Raw genomic sequence first — 27,811 nt, 5'->3', positions numbered from 1 at the left:
CCCCCTGGATGTATTTGTTAAACAGCTTGGTACTTTAAGCTGATTTAATGCTTGCAAATATGCACTTCCCATGTGCATTTGAAATGCAAATCTATTGACCCGTTTAGTTCTTTTTCTTTAAAATAGTTGTGCATCCACAGATTGTAACTGAAACATTTACTGGACCAGATAAATATATCTTGTGATTCAGGTAGAGGGCATGGTGGAATCAATTTGTACCGATGACCATTGTCCTCTGCTTGGAGAAAGTGGTACGCCCGCAACCCACTTTCCCCTCCAGGATGTTAAACCATAAGGGTTGGGATAAGCACTCATCCCAAAAAACAACTTAAATCTTGGGCATGCTTAAGAATGTATTGCATCAACTTCTGCTTTGTTCGTCTTATACGGTATTTTGCAATGTATGTTTAATCCTTTTTTTCACCTTTAAACTATGCACTTTAGAAGTTCATTGGAGACGTCACTTCTTAATCGATGTATTCGATTTAGCCCCCCTCCAACTTGTAAGGGGCAAGTGGTGAGAGGCAAACACTTGACAGATGATAATTACTTCTATTGTTTATTTGTATTGTTGAATGTTAGTCATGTGTGCTATGGCAACCATCTTGCAATACTCTGTGGAGCAGGAAGTTGTGAGGATTTGTCTTGTAAATGGAATTAATAGGCCTGTCGCATTTTATACGGTTTGTAAAGTATGACCTAAATATCATGTTTACGTAACTTTTATTTATTGTGCTTTTCAGCAAAAGCCCAAGATGGTGCAGCAATGGAAATGCAGCCTCTGAAGAGTGAAGAGGGAGGCGATGGAGAAGAAAAAAAGAAAAATCATTTGCCAAAGAAAGAAAAATCTGTTTTACAAGGGAAACTTACTAAACTAGCAGTACAGATCGGCAAAGCAGGTGAAATATTTGTGTAGGGCAAATGTTAGTATTGTGGATTATGATATGTATTACTGATATGTAGGTTTTCTACAACTGCATGACCTTGCTGATAAGCAAGGATAGAGGTATTTGTAAGTCACATACAGCATGAATGAGCAGCTCGTACACCGTGTGCTATGGTGAGGGTTAATTTTCTGGTTTTTTTTTAGACTTGGAGTGTGTTAAGAGGTGCAAGATATTTGCTTCATTGATCTATATAGGCCCTTTCATTACATCTGAAGTTTAATCCAGCTTTACTTATATCGGCAACTCAGTTACTTCTAAAGGTGGCAAATTATGATTTTCCTATTGATAGTAAAGAAAAAGTCCTTATTGTGTCAAACAAGCATTTCTCAGAATTCCAATGACAAATTTAGTTTAAAAAAAAGCATGTCTTTACTGAGTATATTCACTATATACTTAAATTAAAAGGGCCATTCTTTTTTTTTTTTTTTAATTTTTGAAAACCTTTATTGTGCATGAAAGAAAAAACAAATACGGGCCCACAACCATCTGGCCGGCCACGAACACTTATGAAGCACTAGTGCATACAATACGGCGACACAGTAATACGTCACACCATCAGCTAAGGTGTAGAAAGCAAACTGGAGAGTGCCGCAATACCATGACCCAGGAGCAATGAAGGTTAATTTTAAATTTTGTGTTGTGCAACTATTGAGTCCAAGTCGTGTTGTTCCTTAATCATGGAAAATAATAAAATAAGAACAAGGTCCATGTAGGTGGGACATGACAATAGCTACAGTTCCAACCGATCCCACATCTCGACAATCAAGTCCCCACCAGGCAGGATGGCAGCTAAATATACTCGTTACAGGGTATTAGTCACAACATCACATTCGCATCTCCGCCGCCACCCATCCCCCAGTATGCCTAAACACAGGCCAAGAGGAAAAGAGAAAATTATAGAAGAAGATCAAAAATAGGCACCATAGAAACTAACAGAAACTAAATATAACCCCCCACCCTACACACATGCAGAGGCTATGGCCTGCCCCCCCCCCCCCCCCCCCCCAGCAGAGTGTCTGTCGCCCCATAAACCCGAAATATAGCAAGAAAAGAGAAAAAGGAGAGAGAAAGAAAGAGGAAGCAAAGAAAAATATAAACCAGTGATATAGGGAGCAAGAAAAGAAATTCTATCCTATAACTCCCACTAAAGAAAGGCCGGGAGGAGGGCCAGTTACAGACATGCTCGGACACCGCCGGCTCGATAAACATTCTCCACCCCAATATCGGCAGCAAGTAGATTCACCAAAAGTCTAACCATTAGGGAGAGTCAACTCACAATACGCAATGAAACAAACCGAAATCGGGTCCCTCACAGCCTCCACCCGCCAGTATATCAATTCAGCAAAGGGACCGCCTAGCCCTGGCCCGATCTGGGACACATTCTCCCACCCACCCTCCGTGGCAGTCCAAGTTGACGAAAGAACATGGCCGCCTCGAGGATGGGGGAGGTGCATAAACAGAGAAAGAGCGTCGCCTGTCCTCCAGAAGTGTATCTCCCTTGGTCACAAACTCTCCCGAAGCATCCAAGCGATAAGTCACGAGGCAGAGAGGTCAAAGCCCCTAAGGAAGGAGCAGATGAAGAGGCATGAGGACCGGCTGGTAGTGACCAAAGCAGCGAATCTAGTACATGAGGCAGGCAGTCATTAACGGAACAAAGGGGAGACAATGTTGCATCAACAGACCTGAGGGGTGGCAACGAGTCGCCACAAACCGCAGCAGTAGCTACCTTAATCGCAACAGTATCACTCGGAGGCGGCGGTGTGCTGATAGGTTGTAGCAAAACCAAGTCCAGACCCTGTCGGGGATGGATCTCCGGCTCCCGACACAGAGCATAGGCACATGCATCAATCTTTACACCCAGTATGCTGTAATTGCTCAACATCTCCGATCGCAGCTCACCCAAGACCGCCAACACATCCTTGTAGGTCCATTCAGGCTGTAATTCCCGCAGCTCTGCACTCCCGGAGGAAGAGTGTGGTCCGGCCCCCTGCACGAAAGTGTGCTCGCGGTACCAGGATGAAGGCGCGTAGTCATCCCCACAGTGTAGAATAACAGGCATCGCCATCTTGCCCTCAGTCCACTGGAGTGCTGGGGGCGGGGGGGAGGGGGACACGGGACACGACCGGTCCGCAGCTGTCGTCCCCAGAACACACTGTATCCCCCTCGGTCTGCGGCGTAGTCAGGGAACCGCTGGCCGTATGTTAGTCGGGCAGAATCAAGAGAAGCTCACCAGCGCCAGGCAGAAGAACGATGGGAGCCGACCAGCATCATGGCGGCCACGAACAAAGGAATCGCAGGCAAAGCACTTCTCCCGCCTGTCCCCGTGCAACTCAGAGTACACGCGGCGGAATATTGGCGGCCGGCGTCAGCCGGGCTGCATTCAGGTGTAATCGACTCCTCGCAGTAGCACAGCCTCCGTAGCAGATCAGCCACCTCGGGGCACGCGAGGTCCGGCAAGCGCTGTGGAGCGGGCGGGGTCCTGGGCGAAGGCGATCCGTCCGATAACTCCTGTCACCGGGCGGGTGGAGAGTTCGGAGGAACACCGTCAAAGCCAGCTCCGCTTCCCGCACATTCAATCCAAAAGATCATCAGGATAGCACGCAGGATTTAGGTGCGGGACTCCAGGGCCGGCGGCGCCGAGCGACCGCACGTCCGTTCAGGTCGCCATCTTGGCTCCTCCAAAAGGGCCATTCTTAAAGCTATATTAAACCACTTTCTTTGTAAATGTTTCGATTATGTTCCCCTTCTGTTAACTTATCTTCTATTTCATGCCCTCTGATCCTAGTCTCTTCCTCCTTTTATTTCACTTTTGTTTGATTTCCATAACTGCAGCATAATGATAAGTCAGTATTCTAGGAGTGGCTTGAATACACATTAATGCACTGGTTATGACATTACCAGTTACTCCTTCTCTGTGAATACCTCTGATGAGATAATCAGTGCTCTTAATAAAATTGACATATTGGTAACTGCTAGTAAAATTATGATTCTGTGCCAGGAACTGTGGGAGAGAGTTATGCATGTTTTAAAGCTTACCCTCTACTATGCATTGACCCTCTCATCCACCTTGATTAGTGAATGCCAATACTGGAATGGAAGGTTCTGTTCTATCAATAGTTGAAACATTATCTGGGACTTTAAATCTTGGTCACAGTCTTATATGTTTTAAATTAGTACACCAGAAGGAGGCGAGGGTCTTAAGGGAAACTGTCATGTCACACTGTTGTGGTATTGTCTTGGTTTTACAATGTTTAACAAAGTATTTTTGCTTTTTCCCTTGGGTCCAAAATGTTAACATGGGACAATATTGCAGGTGAACCCACACAATCACATTATAGGTTTCAATGACTGTTGTTTCCAAGGAAAGTTAAGTTATTCATAAAATGGCCTTCAGATGCTTAGATTACATCCCAAATCTGACTATACGCATACTAGACCGATATATCAGACACAATCCTATAAGCATTTTGCACTCTGTTGACTCCCTGTTGTGCCATCTGTGCCATGATACCGTGCTCTAAATTGCTAGTTGCATATTATGTTATAGTTTCCTTAATCTAGCATTTTTTGCCAGCTATGGCAGACATTCAGTGCCTGAACTACATCTGCTGAGCTAAAATAGTCTGTCATGTCCAAGACACAGGCTAGTCCATCAACACCATGCCGATTGTGCTCTGAATTGATTTTGTAGTGCATACTTTTTGAATGAAGACTAAAGATAATTTTGCAAGTGCCGGGTTTGATAGTCTTCTGAAGTCCTCCGCTCTGAAAGGTAAGACATGGCTGATGCCTTCTTCAGGTGATGTCTGCCTACCATTCTGTGAGCATTAGTTGAACCTTGAAACTGATTGGAAAATCCCAGTACTCTTCCATTAGCACTGACAATTCTTTGTGATGCCCACCATGTTGCTATAATCACCAGTGGTCCATTTGCCTATACCACCCTAGCAAGCACTCTGGAATGACAGAACTTTGAGACTCATCCCTTCTTGCTTGTTCTACAGGATGCAATCACTGCCTTTGTGTCCAGTCTCAAGCTAGCATCCTTATAGCATATGCAAGTCCCTGTAAGATTACCGACTCTGCCTGCTGGGGCATGGCTATATTGCCCATAACTCCCTTCCACAGGAGAAAGGAGGGAATGCTGCGGGGGTGGAGTGAGGGGGTGTGTGCCTTTAAGCGCAAGGTAACGTCCTGCCCGCAGGAGATTATGGGCTCTGCCTGTTTGAGCAGGATTATTTCCCTTAACCCATGCCACAGGAGAATGGAGGGGGGTGGCCCCACATGCGGGATGACACCTGCCCCCAGCTAAGAAAACAATATGGTTTATTTTATTTATTTATTCAAAGTTTTATATAGTGCGAACAAGATCCTTACAGATATCAGAGCGCTTCACAGTGACATGGTAGGGGCAGTAGGAATGAACAGGGGTAATGGGAGCAGTGTAGTAGTCACTAACATGAAAGGAAAATAATAACATACATAAAACATATCAATATACAGTCAGGTAACATATCAATATACAGTTAAGTAAACAGGTAGTATAAGACGGCACAAGTCATTGATCCCACTACAGAGGTGTTCAGGTACACTTTGGTTGTGTGGAAGGCTTATACCAGTGTTTTAGTATAGAGAGAGCACTGAGTGGGGGCAACCGGGAGGGTGAATCAGTGACCCAACGTGTATCATATATTGTAAGAAAGTAGCGTAGTAGTGTCTCCATCTAGAGGTATAGTGCCAAAGGACAAGGTGAGTATTGACACAAGGCAATGCAGAGTCTCTGATCCAGCACCTATAAGGTTCAAGAGATCTTGGCCAGAAGGATGGTTTTCACCTCTTTCTTGAAGAGTGCAGTGGAGGAGATACGCCTGGTTTCAGGAGGGAGCGCATTCCAGATCCTGGGTGCCATTCCTGAGAAGGAGCGCTTATAAGTTTTCTCTTTCCGGAATCTACGGGGTTTCAGGAGTAGATTTTTTGAGCTTCTATTGGATCTCGAACCTCCTGATATAGACAGCTTTTGAGCGAGGTAGTTGGGTGCATTGTGGTGCACGGCCGCGTGTGTCATAACTGCAATTTTTAGTTGTATTCTGGCTTCAAAAGGCAGCCATTTTAGGGACTTTAAGTCTGGGGAAATATGCAAATGTTTTCTTGAGCCAGTAATGAGTCTTGCGGCAGCGTTCAGGGAGGCTCTTAAGGGTGCTGTTGTGGATAGCGGGAGTCCGCTGAGGGCCACAATTCCGTAGTCTATTCGAGGGATGACTAACGCTTGTACAGCAGTTTGGAAGTCTTCAGTAGGGAGGAAGGGTTTAATTTTCCTCAGTGTGTTGATTTGGAAATTAGCTGCTTTTGTGGCTTTGCTGACGTGCTGCTGCATGTTGAGCTTGGCGTCTAGTGTGATGCCTAGGGATTTCGCTGAGTCCACGATGGTGGGTTGGACATTTAGTGCTGTTAGGTTGTTGAGCCATGTTTGGGTGGTGGAGATTTTCGCCGGGGGTGAGATGAGAAGGAACTCAGTTTTCAGAGCATTTAGTTTGAGGTGATTATCGGCTAGCCAAGATTGAGTGTTTATAAGCGTGGAATTCAGATTTTTGATATCTTCCGGAGATTGAAGCTTTAGGTACAGTTGTGTGTCGTCGGCGTACATATGGAATTGGACATTAGAAGCTTGGAGCAAGGTGGCGAGCGGTTCCATGACGAGGTTGATCAATGTGGGGGAGAGGGAGGATCCTTGTGGAACACCTAGATCGGCAGGCACAGGTGAAGATAGCACATTGTCGATCTTGAACTTCTGAGACCGGTTGTGAAGGAAGGACGAAAACCATTTGAGAACCGTTCCCGATAGACCCATTCTAGTGCTTAGCAGCTCCAGCAAGTTCTCATGTTTGACCGTGTCAAAAGCTGACGAGAGGTCAAGAAGGATGAGGAGGCAGGACTCATTGCGATCAAGAATTTGGAGGGTGTCATCAATTATGTGTGTCATAGCTGTTTCCGTGCTATGTTTCGCTCGGAAGCCTGATTGATGAGAGTTGAGGAGGTCAAATTGGTCAATGTGTCTTGTTAGTTGGAGTTGGACACATTTCTCCAGCAGTTTGGCCAGGGTGGGGATATTGGTGATGGGCCGGTAGTTGTTTAGGTCAGACGGATCAGCTGTAGGTTTCTTGAGTATAGGCGTGACTTGCCCCACCTTGAGGGAGTCTGGAATGAGGCCTTGTTGCAGGGAGCAGTTGATGATTTTGGTCCAGAGAGGGAGGAGCAAGGGGATAAAGTCTTTTACAGCATTAGCAGGCAGAGGGTCTGTGAGGTGATTAGAGGGCTTCAAGGTGCAGAGCAGTTTGTGTATGGTTTCTTCCGAGTAGGTATCGAAGTATAGCCAGGATGCCATGTTTTTAGGTTGAGTGTTAGCCATTCTTGTGTGGTTGGGGAATCGGCTTACATCCATGATGAGGTCATTTCTTATGTTGTCAGTCTTTAGCTTAAAGAAAGCACAGAAGTCTTCACAGTGTGGGGTGTCGCTTGTTGTGCTATTTGATTGTAAGGGTTGTGCCTTTGTTTGGGTCTTGATTAGTTCGAACAGTTTTCTTGGCCTGTTTTTTGCTTGGTCCAACTGGCGGCTGAAGAAGTCCAACTTTGTGCGCTTTATTGTCCCAACCAATGGAGGTGCATAAAAATGGTCAAGTGTATCGGTGTTACAGTCCACCTGCAAAAGTATAAACTCTACTACAGCAGTCATGTCCAAAAGGGATTCTAATTTGGTTTGTTCTGTGCTTGTAAAATTGTAGGAACAGCTAGTTGGCTTCATGGAATCTGTATCTAGTAGTTTTGAGGCATTGGAAAATGTATTGATTAAACGTATCCCAAATTTGGGGCTTAGATTTGACCTGCTTAAAAAGGATGCATCTACTTCAACATGGGGTGTTGGATTTTCCATCCAGATTCTGCCCTTCGAGTACCAATACAAAGAGAAAGGGTTCTGCCCTCCAACCATTGAACGTCTGCCAGCACTGTCCCTGTACAAAGCAGCCAAAGAGTTGCTCCTTGAGAGCTGAAGATCTGTGCATTTTGCACCTTCCACCTGCTGCTACACCCTATACTATCATGTTTTTTTAATAAAATTATTTTTATTGTTGCTATCACATGGTACAGAGTAACGGTGAGTCATTCTTCAGAGCAGCGTCAACATTCAGCTGCCTACATTCAATAAAGCAACTTTTTACATTTTACCCCCCCCCAACTTAAAACTTGCTACTTCAAGGGTCAAAGTTCACGATCCGTTTCAGAAATACTATCATGTTTAAATGTTATTCCTCCTCTGGGCCCAGGTAAAGTAGAAAGGCATGAACAATTACTCAACAAGGCCACCCATTGGTTTAACTTCCGGCTAAAGGGGAATACTACTCTAAAGAGGGATACTAGTATGTCCATAGAGTTGCATGGCAAAAGCCCTAAACCGGATGGTTTTGACTGTCTGTTAATTCCAGGGATGAGTTTATAGTGAGAAGAATCTTAATTGGGTGATTAGGAATTGTATGAAATTTGATAAGGTAGCCAAAATTCCATTGCTAATTTATATAAAGAAAACAAGTACTAGCCTGGGTTTTCCTGAATTTTATTCCGATACAGAGTCCGTTTTACCAGCCTTTAAACAAATTCTAAAGGATCGCTGCTGGAGAAGGGTTGTTTGACAGAACAACACAGGAAAATATATTACATACCTTAACCACGCAATTCTTACCCCACATTTTTTTCACAACATATGCCATTACCCCGCATTATTAGTATTTATATAAAACAGTGCATTTGTGGTGAGAGACACCCACTACACCCCCAACTTACTTTAAATGTGTGGTAAAGGCTTACGTTGTAAAAACATACATGTGATAAGAACGTGCGTGCTTAAAAATGCATGGTAAAAACCTCATTGTACAGGTTGTTTCACTAGAAGAAGTAGAAAAGAGAGTACGGAGAATATTAAAAGCACAGTGTGACAACCCAGTCTTTTAAAATTCTGGATCAGGTATTGAACTGTACCTTAATTGGCTAAATAACTACCAGCAGGTTCTATTGAACCGGTTGAGATTAAGCACTTTGCACTTTATGGTTGCTTTCCCAGAGCCAGTTAGCTATTCAACGACCCTAGATGTGTGCTTGTGAGATGGTTATTCTGCACTATCTACTTTGCACTTTGATAATCTGAGCTTTAAGTGGACTAATACTCAGCACTTAAAGTTTCCCTCAAGTGCTGGAACTTCTCTTTGAGGAAGGAGAGTGCCGGCACTCATAGGGACAGACTCGGCCATGTTGGCATGTGCTACTGACATCGGGGCTGCCAGTCTAGCGTTACTAGTCATCACTTAGACAACTGAGCACGAGGGCAGCTCAGCAACTGGCTGCTGCGCAGATATCCAGTGAGGGCTCGTTTCCATTGGTGTCAGAGCTGCGTTCTTAGGTGTTGGGAGGGCCTGCTTCATTATGTTCTGCCGTTGACAGCACATGATCCAGAGAGTACACTGACCATCACCTGCCATGTTGCTGTACTCTGTTTACATGGCTGGTGGCGTCGGGTGAAGTTTGTGGAGGCGAAATACTGAGCGCTTTGAATACCTGCCACACTCAGAAAGTCCTGAGAACATAATAGGAGCATTGGATGAGTGTCGCTGCCTATACAGAAACCCTTTGTGGTCCGGAAGTATCACCACAGATGAAAGGATTTTACATGGTTGAATTCGCCTTGAGGAAGTTGCGGGACAACATCCCTATGCGTGACGAAAACATGTGTTGGCTGTTGGAAGCTGTGGTGAAGGCCTACATGAATAAATACTAAAGGAGAAAGAGAGGATAATATTTTTGCCTCAATTTGTTATACATTGTCAACTGTGTATTTTAACTAAACTGGGAAACCTGATCTATAATAGACGTGTGCTGGGGAGTGTATTCTATGCCATGTTGTGCGCACCTAAATCCATTCATTTAACTCCGAACAAGAATCAGATGGCAGCGGTAAGTATTTAAAAAAGAAAACTGATCTCGGATGCTTTGTGGCTGTATCTGTATCTGTACATGTGTGTATGAGAATGCACCTCCTGATAAAATAGCTGTTCCATACACCGGATTTCGCGTTTGTGGGGGTAGGGGTGAGAGGCGATGACCGCACGCCGCTAAGGTACCTAACCAGACCGTGCAGGTCCCACAGGAACAGTCTGCGGGGCCCGATAGGGTTTTTCCTAGGGGTCACCATACCAGAGTACGACCTCTAGCCTACCAATTACCGACCTAGTGAGGTTGTAATTTTCTTTTCTTTCCTTACACTTGTTTGTTCACTGTGTAGTACTGTCACTATAGGTCCTGAAGAATTGCCGAAAGGCAAGAAACATGTCGACCTGACCAGAGGGTCGAGGTAGTTAGCTATAACCCTCCCCGGTTTTCTATCTCCCCTCCCACTTTTTAACTAAGGGATCCAGCCACATCAATAAAGGTCACTGTGGACTGTTTTACCTTTTTAAGTCACCACTTCCGCACGACTACACTATCATTGAACACCTTACACGCACTCACCAATTGGCCGGAACAGAAGAACTCCGACAAAGAGCACCTACAAGGCGCCCGTCAGACATTGCAGCGCCAGTCTGACGAGGAGCAGAAGGCCAGTGATGAAGCATGACATCTAGCTTGCTGGGTGTGTGAGGTCTTCTAGTTCCGATAAGGGAACCCCCCAGTTCCCTGTGCAGATACCCTCCACTCCCTACACACACTTCTTCGTTTTCCTTGGGGAACTTTGTACCCTGTGTTTCTATCAGTTCATTGGACTAGTACACTGGACCCCATTAAATATTGTCCACCTAAGGTTCCCCCTTTGTTGCATTAATAAAATAGTCAATATCACAACCTTTTCTCTTCTGCGTTAGTGAAGCCTTTCCCCCAAACAGATAAGTACACAATTTCATTTCGGTCACGGATCAAGGACAAAAGGAAGATTTTGTTTCTTAAAACATTATCCACAGCTAAAATCTTTTCATAGTTAAAACATTTTGAATGGGGAACTATCAGATAAATGGTGAAATCTCACTGCAGCATATAACTTAAATATTGCTTAATTGGGTCACCCCAGTAGTAATTAATATTTTGTGATGTAAAATGTAAGCAAACAATATTCACCGGGTTGTGTTCCGGAGTTCAGGGCACTCAGTTGCATGTGAATTTCCGTTAGCAGGATGAACACACATTTCTTTAAAATGCATCCAGTAGCCAATCTTGCTTTAATCACTCAAATGTGCTTCGATTGAACTAATACCCTTTCCGCCAGTTAAGGAATTTGCACATAATATTGGCAGTGAGCCAACTTCAAAACACCCACAGTTTCACAGGCTTGTTGTCCAAGGTCACGCAAGGTGGTCTAGTGGGAAAGCCACGATTAGATTTAAGGTGTCCTAAGCCTGTAACTGTCACCTGTCCATCGTACCTTATCGCCTTCTTTTTTCCTGTTAATCGAGAGAATCCCATTTTTCTGATGAAAGTCCTTGAGCATTTTATGTCCGTTCTCCTTTCTTTTAGCAAAATAAATATCTGAATGGTTTTTGCTAATTTCAACTTGGATCTTAAAAAGGTAAAATGTTAGGATTATTATGAGTGGGATTGAGTTCCAATACATTTGTATGCTACTTCTTGATACTTCTAAGCGAAGGTTCCACCCCTTTGGAATATTCCCAGGCAACATACTGGACCCAGAAATGTTCACAGAAGTTCTCCCGAGCGCTGCTATGTAGCGCTCTGCAGCTCTGTGTATGCCTTGTTCCACCCTGGAAGTGATTGAACAGAGCCTCATAGAAGTACGACCTCTGGATGTTGACTTGAGTTTCTTTCTTTCTGCTCTTTTGAACGCAGATTCAGAGTTCTGCTCCATTTTTCATTTGGCAAATCCTTTCATTTTTTTGTGCAAGGGAGTGATGTGTCCTCCCTCCCCCCCAAGAGTATGCGTGACAGACCTGCATGAAGTCTTTCTCTGGCTTGAGGGAAGATTTGTAAAGAATGTGCCCTCTTGCACCTAAAGGCGATGCAGAACCGTGAAGGAAAGCTGTATGTTGACGAACACTAAAATAAGTTGCTGACCTCACCCAAGTCGAGGACTCGCAGACCCATTCCTGCTCTCCAGACCGCTCCTGTGGCAGGTCTCCTTAATGGTTGAAGTTGTACAGTCAGCCTAAGTCAGTCTGCTTTCTGGCCACAATGATCAACTGACCGCTCCAGCTAGGTTACCTCCAGTGAGTTCCCCTCAGTGCCATCTGAGACCTTAAAACCCATCTCTTAATCTGCACCCACTTGGACCGTGTACAGTCAAGGGAACAAAACCATATTAAGGTACAACAGTTGCCATTCATCAGAGGACTAGTATACAGTGTCTCTACAGTGGGCCATCCTGGACATATCGCAGCCGGTGCTGCAAGAGCTCGGTGTAGTAGAGGTCTACCTATCTATGTCTGTGCTATAGTCTCTTTCAAAGCAGCAGCCGGGGCTGCAACCCTGTCTCCCAGTTTTTTCCATGTGAGTATATTATCCCCTATCTTATCTCTCCTGTTCAGTTTCATGTGGAGCTCCTCTGCTAGTGTCCGTTCCGCTACATCTCTGAGGCAGTGTTCTATCTACATTGCGCATTGACCCATCCAAGTAAAGCCCACCCTGTATCAGCCAAAACCAGTGCAAGCATTTCTGTGCCATCCTATGGCATTTGGGCCTACTAATATTTGCCAGTAAATTAAACGGGTTGTTGAGGGTGCCCTGTAGTAATGTGGTGTGTGTACGTTTTTCATCTACCTGGACCAACAAGTCCTGCACTCTGACATCTCTAGGCCAAATGTAAAAAGTCAGCCCCATGGAATTCACAGCATGGTGGAAAGGGGCCCTCTAAAGAACTGTCACCAGCTACTGCTTTAAGGAGGAGCGGTCTGTCTGACCACAGTCTGGGCGCTAGAGTCGTCCATCAGTAGAGCTGAGAGTTGCTCCACATCAACCGCTCCCATCAGCTTATACTTCTTCCAACTATCTCCTCCCTCCAACAAGCTGGCAGCGTGCTGTATAAGTGCAGCATAATAATAGAGTTCAATCAGTGGCACTTCGGCCACTTTCAGGGTGGCCAAGGCCACTCTGCTTCATTTTGCGTCCCCGATAAGTGAAATAAAAATTGTCAAGTCGCCTGAACACTGCCCTCCAGAGTGAACAATGGGAATTCTGTGTGATATACAGGCTGCGCTGCAGAAGCACCATTTTGGAGATTGTCATCCTACCCATAAGTGTCTGCGGCAATGTGTACCAGAAGGCAACCGACGCATGCTGCGAGTCCATCACCCTCCCCAAGTTAAGGCACAGTTGCTGCGCCTTGGAATGCACAACCATGATTCCCATGAAGCGAAGTGATCCAGCTCCAAATGCAAGCCAATGTCAGGCACGCACACTAGAAGAGTCCCCTCCTGCTCTGTGAAAGGGAACAATGGGATGCATTGTGGTTGATTTGCAGCCTAGACAGGCCCCCAAAGTAATCCAATAGTCATAGCAGGAATCTGAGGGAGTCACAAGGAAATCTGAGGTAAAACAGGGCATCTGTATTACTCGATCAAATGGTTTGCACCTCCCCCAAATGTAAGACCCAGTCATGCAGCTCCCGCTGGACCCAGACTGACACTCAATGGAGAGAGCAAAAAGGAGCGGGACAGGGTGCAACCCTGCCGCATCCCTCTGCCCAGTACCCCATATCAGAACGGCACTGTCTCATCCACACTCTAGCACTGGGCTTGGTGTAAAGCTGCTTAATCCAACCTTTAAACTGAGGCCCGAACCTCATGACCCGCAGGATTTACAGCCGGTATTCCCAATCTACAATATTGAAGGCCTTTTCTAGGTCTATAGACACCAAGGCCATTTTTTCACGGCAGCCCTCAACCTTGTGCAGCAAATGCACCAAGCGTCTGCAGTTCATCCCTGTGCTTAGCCCTGGGATGAAGCTGCATTGATCTTTCTGCACCAGGCTGGTCCTAACTGGGTTCAGGCGATTGGCCAGTAATTTGCATAAAACTTTGACATCAGTTGATCTTGGTGAATGGCCTATACGCTGCAGGTTTGGTCTCATCTCTGTCTGGCTTAAGCAGCATACAAATGTTCCTTTCCATCGTGGAGGGGGGCAGTACCCCCCTCTCCTTTACTTCGAGGAAAACCTTGAGAAGGCCCAGTGTAATGGCAGCCAAAAACTCCTGGTAAAACTCCACCAGGAAACCATCTCCTCTGGCAGCTTTTGATCATGGAAGCATGCGCAGCTCCTCATAGTCGAGAGCGAGTCTTAATTCCCCAGCCTCCCCAATCCTGGGAGGCTCTAGGCCCTCCAAGAATGTCAGAGACCGTTCCTGTGTTACCGGATGACCCACCCTATACTCTCCTGCCAGGTGTCCTCGCGAGGAGGACACAATGTTTGCCCTCGAGGCCACTGGCATGCCCCGGAGTCCATAAGTGTGTTTTTGAGGATAGCTTATTTTCTCTATGCAGGATCCAGGCCAACAGTCTGCCCGATTGGTCTCCCTTGCTATGCAGTCACTGTCCGTATTGCTTCAGGGTATATTTATCCAGCCTGCCCATGTGTCTGCTATAAGTCAATACACATCAAACTCCTTTCTATGCGCTACTGGGTCAGTCAGAGTCTGTCTTTGCAATGTGGCAAGTCCTGTATCTGCCTCTATAAGGTCTGCATGCAACTGAATCTGCACCCCGTACGTCCACCCCAGGCACATCCCTCGCAGCACCACCTTCATGGCCTCCCACTTTGTAGCACTGCGTACAGTGGAGCCCCAGTTAATTTCGATATAGTCAGTCAGTGATTGGGGCAATGTTTACCATCCTGCAGCATCTGTCAGAGCCTCGCTGGAAGACTGCACACCGCTCTTTGCTGCGCGGGCCCCCCCACTAAATTGTGAAACAGACTGGGGAGTGATCAGATAGAGCGTATGGCTGTCACACACTTAGCTGGATTTCTGTACGGAGACTCCTCCCACTAGTATCCTGTCCAACCTATTAAGTGTGTTATGAGTCAAGGATGCCCTCTGCAAAGGATGAAGCATTCGCCATGTATCAACTACCCCTAGATTGTCCATCACCTCCCTGAGAGTGTTGGTCATGTGGGCTTTGGTGCCCTCCCTAGGCAGCAGTCTGTCAAGGTCCCCATCAATCATGCAAATAAAGTCACCCAGAATATAGGGGTGTGCCCACAACCTGCACAACCAGGTACTGTAAAATATGAAAAGTGTGGGCACATTTGGTGTGTACGTATGAAGCATGGATACAGACCTCCCATCTAGTGTTCACTGTAGCAGCATATGCCTGCCCTTCTCATCAGCCTTTACATATGCAAAGAAGAATGGTGTACCCGGAGCCACCCAAATGAGCACCCTCCTGGCGTATGTAGAGTAGGAGGGATGGAACCCCTGGCATTAGCCAGTTGTCTCTCCTGTAGACGGGCTATACTGACTTTAAGTTCTTTGAAGAAAGAGAGCACCCTGTACCTTTTGGTACATTTCACGTTAGTAGCCGGATACTTCCCTCAGTCATCCTAGTTCAGAAGTGTTTGTTCCCTGCTGCTCCTTTTTGGTTAGGCGCCTTGATGCCTTCGGGCTTAGTAGCGCATTTATAAATTTCATTTCATTCATTCATCTACGGTATGGTGACAAATGCCACTTGCTGCATAGACTCAAACAAAAGCATATAATATTGATTTAAAAAAACACCCCCCTCCTCTCATGGACAAATATAGTGCAAAAAGTCTACATATGCCCATCCAATGCATGTGCCAGGACCTGCACATCCTCCATTCCCGTCCAATAGGGACAGGCCTTCCACTTCTGTCACCTCTGTGGAGAAGTGTGGCTCAGGGGTTAGAGGCGGCAGACCTGGAGCTTGAGTTCGACCCGGGACCAGGGTTCAATTCCCCGCCTCGGCGGGTCTTGGGCTCAATTTCCACGGCTCGTTAATTCTCGCTCCGGTGCCTTCTCGACTCACGGATTCACACTCTGCGACTCTGGGCAATAGCTTGCTTAATCTCCACAACGGCCCCTCGCGGTGGGATGCCTGGCTTTCACCTTGTGGATACCCTGCCAGGGTTATCTCACATGGGGAATACCAGGACGGGTTCCCTAAGCAAGCGCTGAGATGCCCCAGGGTAAGTCGTGCGCTATATAAGATTCATTCATTTCATTTCATTTCACCTCATCCAGCCACTCTTCACAGCAATGGCAACTGAGTCCCCATGGCGAAACCTGGTCTCTTCCCCACATTAAGCAGCCCAGTGTCATCTTGACGCAAGGAATTTCTCCGGGTCACCTCTACACAACTAAAGCCCCCAAAGGTAGGGCCCATCACATTCAAACTGTACATTTCAGTCATTTCTTGCAGCAGCAGTCGGCATCCCGCAAGCAACATCAAACCTCGGCCCATTGTTCAGTTTACCCTCCAGGGGCTCCGCGACCTGGAGAGTAGTGCACCTTACAGTACTATCCACTCTGCATCTCTTCAGAATACAGCGTATCCGGCACACAGTCTACTGCAGGGCTTTGCACTCCTTCTACGGACTGGCCGAAGAGGATGGCAGGCACTCTTCTGCTGACATCTCGGAGTTCCCCTCATGCTGCACCTGTATTGTGCCATCATCCTGGATAGTCACTCAGTGGGAACCTGAGGGGCTGGCATCCATGGGCCCCTGCTGGTAGTGGCCAAGCCCGAGGCCCAGTCTCCAGTCCCCAATATGTCTCCCCTCCGTGGCGAAGCACCGATGTCTTGTCATCTGTCTTCTCCAGTCACTCCCAGAACTCCTCCAGTCGTTCCCCTGTAAGATAACCTTCCTGGAGTAGTCCATGTAGATGGCTATTTTGCAGTTCTCAGACGGGCTCAGCCTGCTCCTGGGAAGCTCACAGTATGCAGTCCCTCTCTGGATAGGTCAGGATCCTGTCGATGTTGGCCCTCAGCTAGGCACCCAGTGGTTGCCGGGGCATCAGGGCCTTGTGTGCCTGCTCCGTAAGGAAGAATTCTGACAATCCTGTGTTTGAAGCTGTATCTTCATTCAGTTCTCCAGGAAGATATATGTTGAGGTCCCCTACTCTCTCAAAACCCCAGCACTCGAATGTTGCTGTGCCAGGAGCAGCCCTCCGTTTCCCCCACCCTGTGGCCCAGTTTACTGGTGACTGTGGTTAGTTGAGCTACCTGTCGCTTGAGGGTGATGACATCCCCCTGTAATTTCTAAATAATGCTCTTGACTGCAGTTACCTTGTTGTTTACCCTCTGCAGATCAACTCAGAGCAAATTGACCTCAATGGAGACAGTTTAAATTTTTTGTTCAAGTGCAGTTTGAGAGCCATAGACGGACGGTAGCAGCTCCAGCCCGTGAGGGCTTCAGTTCCACCTCCTCAGATGCACTGGATGAGTCGGCCCTACCATGATTGGTAAGGCTCTGGGGCGGCTGTCATAACATGTATTGTGTGATGGTATAAGCGGGTTGCGAGCATGCCGTTTTTTCCTTCTCCGTGTTCTTGATTTAGAGCTGCTAGAACTCCGCATACTGACACACTCCACTAATTCAGATGTGGACATTCCTCGGCCTGCAATGCACCGCAGCACAAAGCCTCAACTCCGGCCAGACCCAAGCAATCCAGTGGCTCCAGCAACTAGGTGGGTTCCATCCCAAGGGTGAGGGTGAACCCGTCCAGCGATCTCCATTTTTCAGAGCCAGCGTCCACACCCACATCAGAGCCAGCCTCCACACCCACATTCACAAGCTTCAATCACCTGGGTGCCCCTGCTCCTGCCACCCAGCAGCTGTACCTGTGGTGGTTGTTTCCCATAGGGTCACCCAGTGCTCCGCCGGGACCCGAATGACTCTGGACCCACCAGGTGCTTGTTGAGGTCTCTGGGAAACTCCTGTACACCACCTCCTCGGGGAGGGGTTGCCCTCCTGGTCCTGCAATGGTCGACCAGCAATCAAGGGTTAGGCCCCCTCCTCGGACCCACCAGTCCAGGTTCCTCAAGTGCCACCACCGCTCCTCCGATGCCTCCTGGGCCCCACACAGGGCCTGAGCCAACCCTCTCTCAGCTGTTTTCTTCAAGCCAGAGGGATGTTCTTGGCAGTGGGGGTGCAGGACATTTCTCCCAGACCCAACAGTGCTCCGGGGCACAAGCAGCAATGTAGGAGAACGATGCAGGTTTGAAGACCACAGCGCAGAGTGCTACATCTGCCAGCCAGGTCACATCAGTGCCGACCATCAGGCTTCCAGGCAATGCCCACCAGCCCAATACTGCAGGCAGGTGGAATCCTTCTCCGCCTGGAGCTCTGCGCTGTAGACCTCTCCTCCCCTGGTGCCTTAGGCCAACCCAGCCGCAGCACTGATGTCGGTCGCTTAAGGCTTCTCGATGAGACCTCTGCATCGCCTTTCCCCAGTCAATTACGGCGCCCATGATGGTCAATTCGGGGTCCATGCAGCTCACGGGGTAGCTGGGTTGTGCAGGATCTGGCTAAACGGGCCAAGAGATTATGTCCTGACAGCCATCATTCTAGGAGGTCGAGACCCTACAGACTCTGGTGTCCAATCCCATGCCGAACCTGTCTGAACTCTGACCACGGTCATGCTACGAGTCCACTCTAGCGCACCCAGTTCCTATTTGTTCTGACTCAGCCAAAACACTTACCCTACCACAGAGCTTTCCTCAGAGGCTCCATCATCCTTGTGGCTCATATTCTGACCAGAATTTGCCCCAACATTCTTGATTGACATTTGAGCTCTTCACAGCTTGAAGTTTGAACATGTATATCCATCTCCTTGCTGGCCTCTAAATAGTAAGCCTTTTGTGATCATTCCTACTCTACGAATTCCGTTGATATAGGAGAACCGTTAATTTGTACAGAACACCTCTCTGCCGAAATGACTCGGTGTTCCCCCATAGGCAAATCGCTCGAAGTGCCCTGTCTGACATATGTTCTGGCTTTAGCTAGCTACCTATCTCTAAGGCTTTCTTAGCCATCTCCTAAATGTATCAATTGGCTTTGTATGTCAAGGTACTTGTCCTTTCATGTTCCCCTTTCCCCCTGAATACCTTTTTTGAGTCCTTGGCGTATATCCTCATGAATGCTTTCTTTGTTGGATGTGCATCTGAGAGCTGCTATCCCTTAGTGTTCGGACACCGGCTTGCCAATTGGCGTGTGCAGGCTTTTCTTATATATTTTATCACTCTGAGTATTGGCGCCATATGATCCAGGAATATTGGTGCTACTATAGATAAGACATTGAATCTGCATGCAGTTTCTTCGTTTCACCATGTTAGTGAGATGCGTGTTCATGACCCTTCTTGTAGACCACTGTGCCCCATCTATTTCTGTATACCCTATCTATTCAACAGTAAGGTCAGTTTCCTTCCCAAGCATCTGCATGAAATTAATTTTGCTTGCTAGTGACTCCATTGCAATAGACAGACTCCTTACATTTCGTGCGAAGAGGTTTAGGTTTTGCACACTCAGTCATTGTAGTCTGTGACATAGTTCCATCTCTGGGAAATATTGTTCTCTGCCTGAGCTTTTCTTTGAGTCCGAGCTTGTGATGTTTGTATTACCCACTTCTTACTGCTTAGGGCGAAGCTCATGTGTTCATATTTGTGCTCACCAAATGGGATGGTGCTCATGGCCTGCAGAACAACCTAATGCAATGGCCGTCTTGTACTTCTTTCTGCTTTGCCTTTGTGACCTCCGAAGTCTTGCTTACTGCCAGTAAAACCTATGGCATTGTTACCTATGTCCAAGTCCCCTGATGCAGCACGTTCGCTCTCTCTGCCCTATGCAGTTTGCCGACTGCTCACTCCTGCACCTGTGACTGGTGCTGGGAGGATTGCCACGCGTTTGCCCTGGAAGGAAAGGGTCGAGTGGAGTCTGTAACCGAAGGGTCTGGGCGGGAAACCTCTTAGCGTTCTCCTGGACCAGAGCGGGACGCGCGGTGTTGTATTGACTGGTCAGTGCACACGCGCCTCCAAAGACCCTTAGGGAGAGCACAGTGGTGCAGAAGATTTCGAGGCACTTTGCGTCCCCCCGGCGCTTTGGTGATTACCACTCGAGAGGAGGATTTGAGGTGGCCAGGGAACGTCTGGTGCTGCGCACCACATGAACGGCCTTGGCTGCTAAAGGCCTCGGGGACCCTAGGAGCGGTTATTTGTGCCCTGGCCGCCCGCACATAAATCATACACACATTCCATTTATGATCAACAAAATAACAGGCAAAAACCTTGCTTAAAACAGATTTTTATAAACGAAATCCCACAGAATCGAAACGCCACTTGTGTTTCCGAAAAAGTAATCTTTCTTTCATTCTTACTGGGGCAGTCTGGTAAACGGAACGTAGGGTCGGCGGAGAGAGAACTGACAGATTGGTTATGTTGTGTTTTTGAATGACCGTCGTCTGTAGTATTGTGCAAGATGTAGTCTGTTCGAAGACATTTTACTCATTCTAAGGCATGATGGGACCAGTGCACCTTAAGCCACACCGCCAGCCTCTGACTAGAGTTGCCTTCCTGCTTCCTATAACACCTGGCACTTACATCCAGGTGACTGCGTCCTTTAGTTGCGTCCTTTAGTTGTTTTTGTTTCGCAATGAGACCGTTCTGGGGTGGTGGTTAACTGAACAGCTTCGTGTTGCTTGTAGGCTGTATTTCCCTGAAACAACGTGCCCGGATTCACAAGCTTTGCTCGCTTGCCCAGTGGTTGACCACGTGATGCCCGTTATCTTGCACGGAATTCTTCCGAGCTGCCGTATCTGCATGAAAAGGCATTGTGTGGTCTACACCCAGTCTGTTCATGATAAAGACAGGGAGCTGCGTGTTATCTCGTCGTGACTCTGTAATACAAGCCGCCGCCGCATCCAAAACAAGCCGATGCTATGTCTCTTTCAGCACGGCTGCACTTTGATTCCCACTGGTCTGGGGACTCCCGTGTGGACGGTCAGGCGAATTACGGGTATGGTTTTCACTTTACCTCCATACTGACGACAGTGCTTTTGCTCCACGTTTCCTTATTATATTAATCGCGGTACATTCATCCAATGCATCAGTGCAATGGCGCATTTAGTTTTATCAAATCGAATTCTTAAAATTGGGTCACAAATCTTAATGATAAGCAGCCCCATTTCAAACTGAGCAAAGGCCATCACAAGTTGGAGAGTAGAAAACAGAAAAGTGCAAGTACCTCTCAGTGCCCCAGCTCCGGAATCCAGACATCAATTAAATGAGTGTACCTGACTTTTAGATTCTGAGGATTAGCTTCCTACCTACAGAAAGGACACATCGACTGTTAGTGTAGGTGAGTTTTATGTAACTTACTCTTATAAAACACCATTTACCACAGCAGGGCTACTTAATTCTTGCACTGCACATCAGTAAAACATGTTTAAAGGTCTCTCTCAGAAATGTTTTAACTTTTTCATAGTCCCAAACTTTCTCGTAGTGCCTGGTAATGTGATAACCTAACAATAACTGCTTGCAGTTCATTTATATTACGTTATGTAGAAATACTGCATAGCCAGGGCCACTGGAATTATGCGCTTGTGCGGCCGCAGTGTTTTTAGCATAGTTATAGTCAGTCGAAAATGTTTATTTAGACCGTAGATCTTTAAACACAGATCATAAATAACCATATCTCCTTTTATGATGACATCACTTAAATATACTATATAAGATAACAAGCACATAATTCAATATATATAACTTATTAAAATCAGTATAATTAAAATATACCCCATCTTTAAATCTTCGCCCTATTGTCACACACGCTATTTACACTATCATCCTAAATTATCTACAATTTACAATTGTATATACACATAAAAACCATAACTTAGATTATAAACCTTCCTATGACAAATGGTATGTACAAAAAACTCATTTTGGTTAGAAGTTCCAGTTTGACCACTGTTTCTAATACCATATTAAAAATAAAATGGATGTAAAACATGTTACTGAAGTCAGTACTTTAAAACAGTTCAATAAAATGTGCAATGTGTTGCATTTAGTATTTGAGCCTCATGTCAAGTTTCCCACGCAATCAATCACGCCACATTTATCTTTTCATTGATATAGCAAGGGTTAATTCTGAGTCTTAACCTTAACACTTCTCTTCTTAACCAACAGTTTAGTAATGCATCCACGTACAGGTACCCTCCTTCCTTTTGCCATGAGTTAGACATGAAATTAACTGAATTTTTTTTCCCTCGAGGTACTGCTCGTCATAATCTTAGGATAGTTCCTTTCCTAATACCCTGAGCTCACTTTTTGCACAACTTAATTTTCCTAGCCCCATTGGCCCACTTTAATTCACTTGGCAGTATTTTGTGAGAAACCTTTTGCTCTTCCCGCTAATTTAGGTGCTCCAAGATTCCACTTAGTGCTGTATAGGCCATTGTATTCCAGGATACCATATCCGTCTCCATTCTTGTATCTTGATACATAGAAGATCCAGTTAGACAGTAAGCTTTTTAGGCATTTACCCTCCTAAAATTCCCATTCAGTTTTACAATTTAGATATAACAGTTCAACTCCATATTGGAATTGTGGTGAAATCATGGTCACATAGGCTTTCAAAACAGGCCTATCTGACATCTCACCATAATCTTTATTGAATTTCTTCGGGCCACTAACTGGGGTAACTGCCTTTTCTCTCGGTGAATCCAAATGGACACTTCATTTTAGGGATTTCTCAAACCAGAACCCTAAATGCTTATGTTCCTTTACTCTCTGCAGCTTGTTGGAGCCCAGAAACTAGCTAAACATGTTACTTTATTACCAAAACACATTACCTTTGATTTTTCCATATTTACTACATATTTTTTATAGCTACACTATTCCATAATCTTGTCCAGTTTCTTAGCAGGCCTATCTCTGTCTGATCTAGAATTAAGATATCCTCTGCATATGAAAGACATGCAACATGTTGGATATCTATTTAAGGGCTGACACCCTTAGCACCCCTAGAACTGATGGCAAGTATGCTAGAAAAAAAGAGAAAAGTAGGGGAACCAGGACGCACCCCTGTCTTAAGCCATTTTCAATTAATAGTTCATGCATCAAGGTCCTTTCAGTATAGATAATATCCTGTGCCCAGTTATAGCTGTGCAGCTCCTGATTAATAACCAGGAGAGCTGAGCTCGTCGTGAGCATGGGAGCGCTGCACGCGCCCCCTCCCCCCAGCACAGCAGGGGAATGTGCCGAGCAGCGAAGGGGTTAACCTGTTATTCTATGGGGCTTTTATGTCTCTCTGCTTATGAATGGATGGAATACTCACTCCTCTCCAATTATCTGGTTTCTGGCCTGTGTGAAGTATGCTCATCAGTAGTTGCAAAAAGAATTCAGCCTACCATTCCGGGTGGGTCTTTATAATGAAAGCTGGGAGGTTATCTGGTCCAACTGCCCTGGCGTTTTTTGCATAATTATAGATTTCCACAAAATCCATCATCAGCTGCATAATCTGCAGATTTTAACAACAAAAAATAATTTGTTTCTAGCTCAACCTGTTCAAGAGTTACTAAAAACACATCAACAAGTGTTCACAAGCAGCGGAAGGCCCGTTGTGAAGGTTGCCTGGTCACCTTTCTGTTCCTTATTGCTATATTTGGATGTTAAACCGGTACGGATTAGGTTCAACCAATACCCAGATAGTGCTAACCAGTATAGAAATGGCAATATAGGAAAAAAAGTGCCGCATTACGCCTCATATTTGCCTTTTCTTGCCACATAACTTAGTCCTGCTTCATAATTTGGCCCCTCCCCTGCTGCATAATTCCAGCTGTGTACAGCAGAATTTCGGACCTTAACGGCCTGAAAACGACTGTTGTGAATACTCTAAATGTAGATACGTCTTACTTAAAGGGCTCCTCTGCAATTCTGTGCCCATATCTCACAAACTGCCTATCTGAGACTCACTACACACGTCAGTTTTCGTCTCACTATGAGCAGCTGGGGCTTTTCCCGTGCAATGAAGGTGCTCCTGACATTCCTCTCAAGTTCATTGAAATAACAAGTACGGCTTTTCCTTTCGTCACGATGCCTTTTAGTTTAATTTCAAAGATGCACATTAAACTAGAGTCTTCAGTGCACCAATGTGCTGCTGCCTGTCAGATGCCTGCAGTGATCGAGGGGGCCCAATCTCTTCTACAAACCGAATAAAAGGTCTGAGAAGGAGGAGGCCAGCTTCGCTGTGCTGCCGCCTGCAGCTTTTGGGGTTCTGTTTTTCTCTCCTTAACAAAAACGAGATGCTCACAGAGGAATCTCAACACCTCTTTAACCTTTATATTAAAAACATTCCCATCCCGTGTATTGCAGTTTTGGCAGCGCACACAAAGGGTTACTGATGAAAAGGAATGACACGGTCGGCAGGGGTAGTCCTATTACATTGAACTATTATAATTGAGACTTCTCCATACCGTACACTTCAGAGCACACTCTTCACCTTGCCAAGCAAACCAAAGGTGAGGGGTCCCATTGTACAGTTACCTTGTTCGGTTACTTTTGTCCATTTTTCAGCCGCTGTAACTGGCTGCACCTCAGATTTCCTCCGGGTCACCGTGAAGCCATGGATATACTCCATTATGCCTTCACATTAATGTTCTGCTATGCTGCCACACACGTATTGTAGTACTAAGTGTAGCAACAAGATGTATCCTTATCCTCTCCATTGTCAGTCTTTTTTTACCCTGTTGCTCGACAAACTGCTTCGGCATTATTATTAAAAATAGATGTACTCCACTGAATTGAACGGGTACCAACGCAGTGTGTTTCTCAAGAACTGTTTTTGATAAGTCAAGACCATGTCACTTGGTCATACACCTCCTTCTCGTCAGTACTCAAAGCTGCCATAAGAACCTCTTCATTGTCCATAAAATAAATCGCATCTGTTCGTTTGTACTTTCATGTAATTGTCATAATACAACTCATTGAAATCATATTGGGGTGGTATGTTTTATTCTGAATATGGAGATTACTATTGGGTTGCAGTACGGGTTCAAGGTTTGTGCAGAGTTTTCACCATATTGTAAGAGGGAGTTATAAACTTTGGGTGAGAGTATTGTCAGATGGGAGTGGATACTCCCGGTTCGGCCTGTTCTTTGGTTACCTTAGTAAAAACTGAAGAAGGGGCAACACTTCAGAAAATTCATAATTAACAGAAGACTTGGAGCTGCTTAGATCTGTTTTTGACTAATGGAGCCCTGGTTTCTTATTTCTCCAGAGCTCTAGACTTGGGCGTCCTAGAAGCAGCAGTGTTGACCCGTGTAGTCCTCTTTTTCCTCTGGGTGTCATGGTCCTGGTTACATCTTCTAGTCTGAGATTCTAGTTCGATAGCATCTCGTGTTTTGTTTTTTGTCCACCTTCCTTTATTATGGTATGGTATATTTATCCCAGGGTTCTTGGAACCCTTCCCACCCAGTGAGCAGTTTCCAAGGACCTGACACCTGTGGTTCGAAAAGGGAGCATCTATGCATGAAAAATAATGCTCCATAAGTACCCATCATGGCATCACTTCCCTTGAAGTATTCTATGTGTTAAATTATATTGTGGATAACTTCAAAAAGCTCCATGTTCATGTACATAACACGGTAACTTAGGCAAAGAATGTCTTGAGTTGAGTAGATAAAGTAAGTGAATGGAAAGGCCTGCTTCAGGCTTATCTTAACTATTTATGATCCCTGCAATCACTTAGCACTTTCTGATGTTTCGTTTTTACAGATGTTTAAAATCGAACCATGTGGGACATCCCAATATTATCATTGCTGTGACTGTCTAATTGCTGTTTCATAAATATTGTTGGTATAAATCTGACTGCACATTTTGTTTTTATGATTCCTAAAGGTCTGGTGATGTCTGCAATCACAGTTATCGTTCTTGTGTTGTATTTTGTTATCGATACCTTCTGGGTCCAAAACCGTCCTTGGCTTGCAGAATGTACGCCAATTTATGTCCAGTACTTTGTAAAGTTCTTCATTATTGGAGTGACCGTCCTTGTGGTAGCAGTGCCAGAAGGTCTTCCTCTTGCAGTCACCATCTCTTTGGCGTACTCTGTAAAGGTGAGTGGCAGATGCGTAAGTTAATGGTTGTGTGAAAGAAAAGTGTGGACGTGTACAGCAAGCCTGGTTAAATGATTATACTTTGTATCCCTGAATGTAAAAAAGACAGGATATTGTGATTGACCGAAGCATTTTTTCATTTCAAGCCAGTAACTGGGTGTGTACATGGATTTGTTTAATGTAGATCAGTGTGCAATAGACCTTAATTTAAGATGATGGACCAGATGCATAAAGGGGTGTTGGTTGCAGAGCAATGTAGCCATAGCTCTGTTCACTTATGTGCCAGCCTCTTCTTTTGTTCAGCAATGGATGTACAAATCATTTGGGTTATAAAGTAAATATCTTTCTTGTGTACGGGTAGTTAACACCTTTGCAATATACAATGTGATAAAACAAATCCATATAACAATCGAAGAATCTTAAATGGTATAAAAAGAGGTTAATCATAAATACATAAATCACAAAATTGATATGCAAGTGCCATTAAATACTAGCAGCAGTCTAATTACATCTAAAAGCAGTAATAGAGAGTGGGAGCTTACGTGGGCAGCTAATTGTTCGTTGGACTGGGATTCCTGGGGGCCACCTCAGGCCCTAAAACTTTTATATGCAAGATGGATGGATCATTTGGGTTGCAAAAGGATTATGTGCGTTGATGTGCACATGCCCTGCCCGTTTGTACATATGAGGTAGAATTTTGCTGCTTAACTCATTGCACAGAGCTGCAAAAGCGAAGACGTAAACTGGTAGTGAACAGTAGATTGCTATGCCGATGTTCACATTTACAGTGCACTGCATTGTGACCCTGATATCATAGGCACAGGAGACCATAGTGAGTGGTGCTTCGCGAAAGTGCCACAATTATGATAAGGCACATGTGGTATTCCTGGTAGCCCCGTTCCTGCCTCTCCCCAGGTAGCTCTTCCCCACACAGTGAAAGTTGAATTGGAGAGAGTGCAGAAGTTGCAAAGCAGTGATGAACATCTGCCCCTTCCGTTGTATCTGTCAAGGCCATTCCGGGCATTGGCAGTTCTAACGTCACTCGCACAAAGCAGCAATGTTTACTTCACTGGCTTTGTAAACTTTAAGGGCCTCTGCACATCTCACCCAGCGTCTAGAATTTAAAAAAATGAATTATTTATAATGTTGACCTTTTCTTCTAAACAGTGGTTTACACAAACAATTGCTAACATCTTTAAACTATTCTCCTCCTTATGTAATGGATGGTGAGGTCTAACTCTTCATTGCGCTTGTTTGAATCAGAAAATCTTATTGGCATACGAAGCAGCCAAAAGGACAAGAGAAGCTTAGTCCCTGTAGTCACTAAAACCGATGGTCCCGAATCTTTCTGGCAACAGAGTTTATCGCATAGATCGATGTTCACATGCAATTGCCAGCAGTAAATACTTCGATAAAACATAGTGAATATACTGTCAAGCTGGTTCAAAGTGCAAAAAATAAGATTAAGAGACGATGTATGGATGACCAAATACACATAATCAGATTTTTCTGAAGAAGTACCGCTACTGAGCCTGTTCAATAAGCTATAAAGTGGAAACATCATGCCTGTTTTTTTATTTCGAGTAATATTCTTTGACTTGCAGCTTAAGGTCCAATTTGTTGATCTAAGTTACCAATTATTGACTGCATTTAAGCACACTGTTTTAACATGTATTTATTGTAAATTGGCATGCTTCTTTTGTACTGTTTGGTCGGGAAAGTAAAACTTAATTTTCTCAGTTTTCATTTTAGCTTCGG

The 27,811-nt window shown here is 45.4% G+C and overlaps 1 protein-coding gene across 5 annotated transcripts in view; it reads left to right on the top strand.

The window, feature by feature from the left end:
• The window catches only part of ATP2B1 (ATPase plasma membrane Ca2+ transporting 1), a 428,175-nt gene that overhangs the window by 224,988 nt on the left and 175,376 nt on the right, over positions 1-27,811 (top strand). For all 5 annotated transcript variants that reach the window (XM_086919543.1, XM_086919538.1, XM_086919544.1 and 2 more), the window contains exons 8-9: positions 744-899; positions 25,839-26,053. In XM_086919543.1, coding sequence (XP_086775669.1) covers positions 744-899; positions 25,839-26,053 — 371 coding nt within the window. The remainder of the gene's footprint in view (positions 1-743; positions 900-25,838; positions 26,054-27,811) is intronic.

The sequence above is a fragment of the Lissotriton vulgaris genome, chromosome 1_1 (genome assembly GCF_964263255.1).
Source record: "Lissotriton vulgaris chromosome 1_1, aLisVul1.2, whole genome shotgun sequence".
NCBI classification, from domain to species: Eukaryota; Metazoa; Chordata; class Amphibia; order Caudata; family Salamandridae; genus Lissotriton; species Lissotriton vulgaris.
This window is presented reverse-complemented; position numbering and strand designations above follow the sequence as displayed.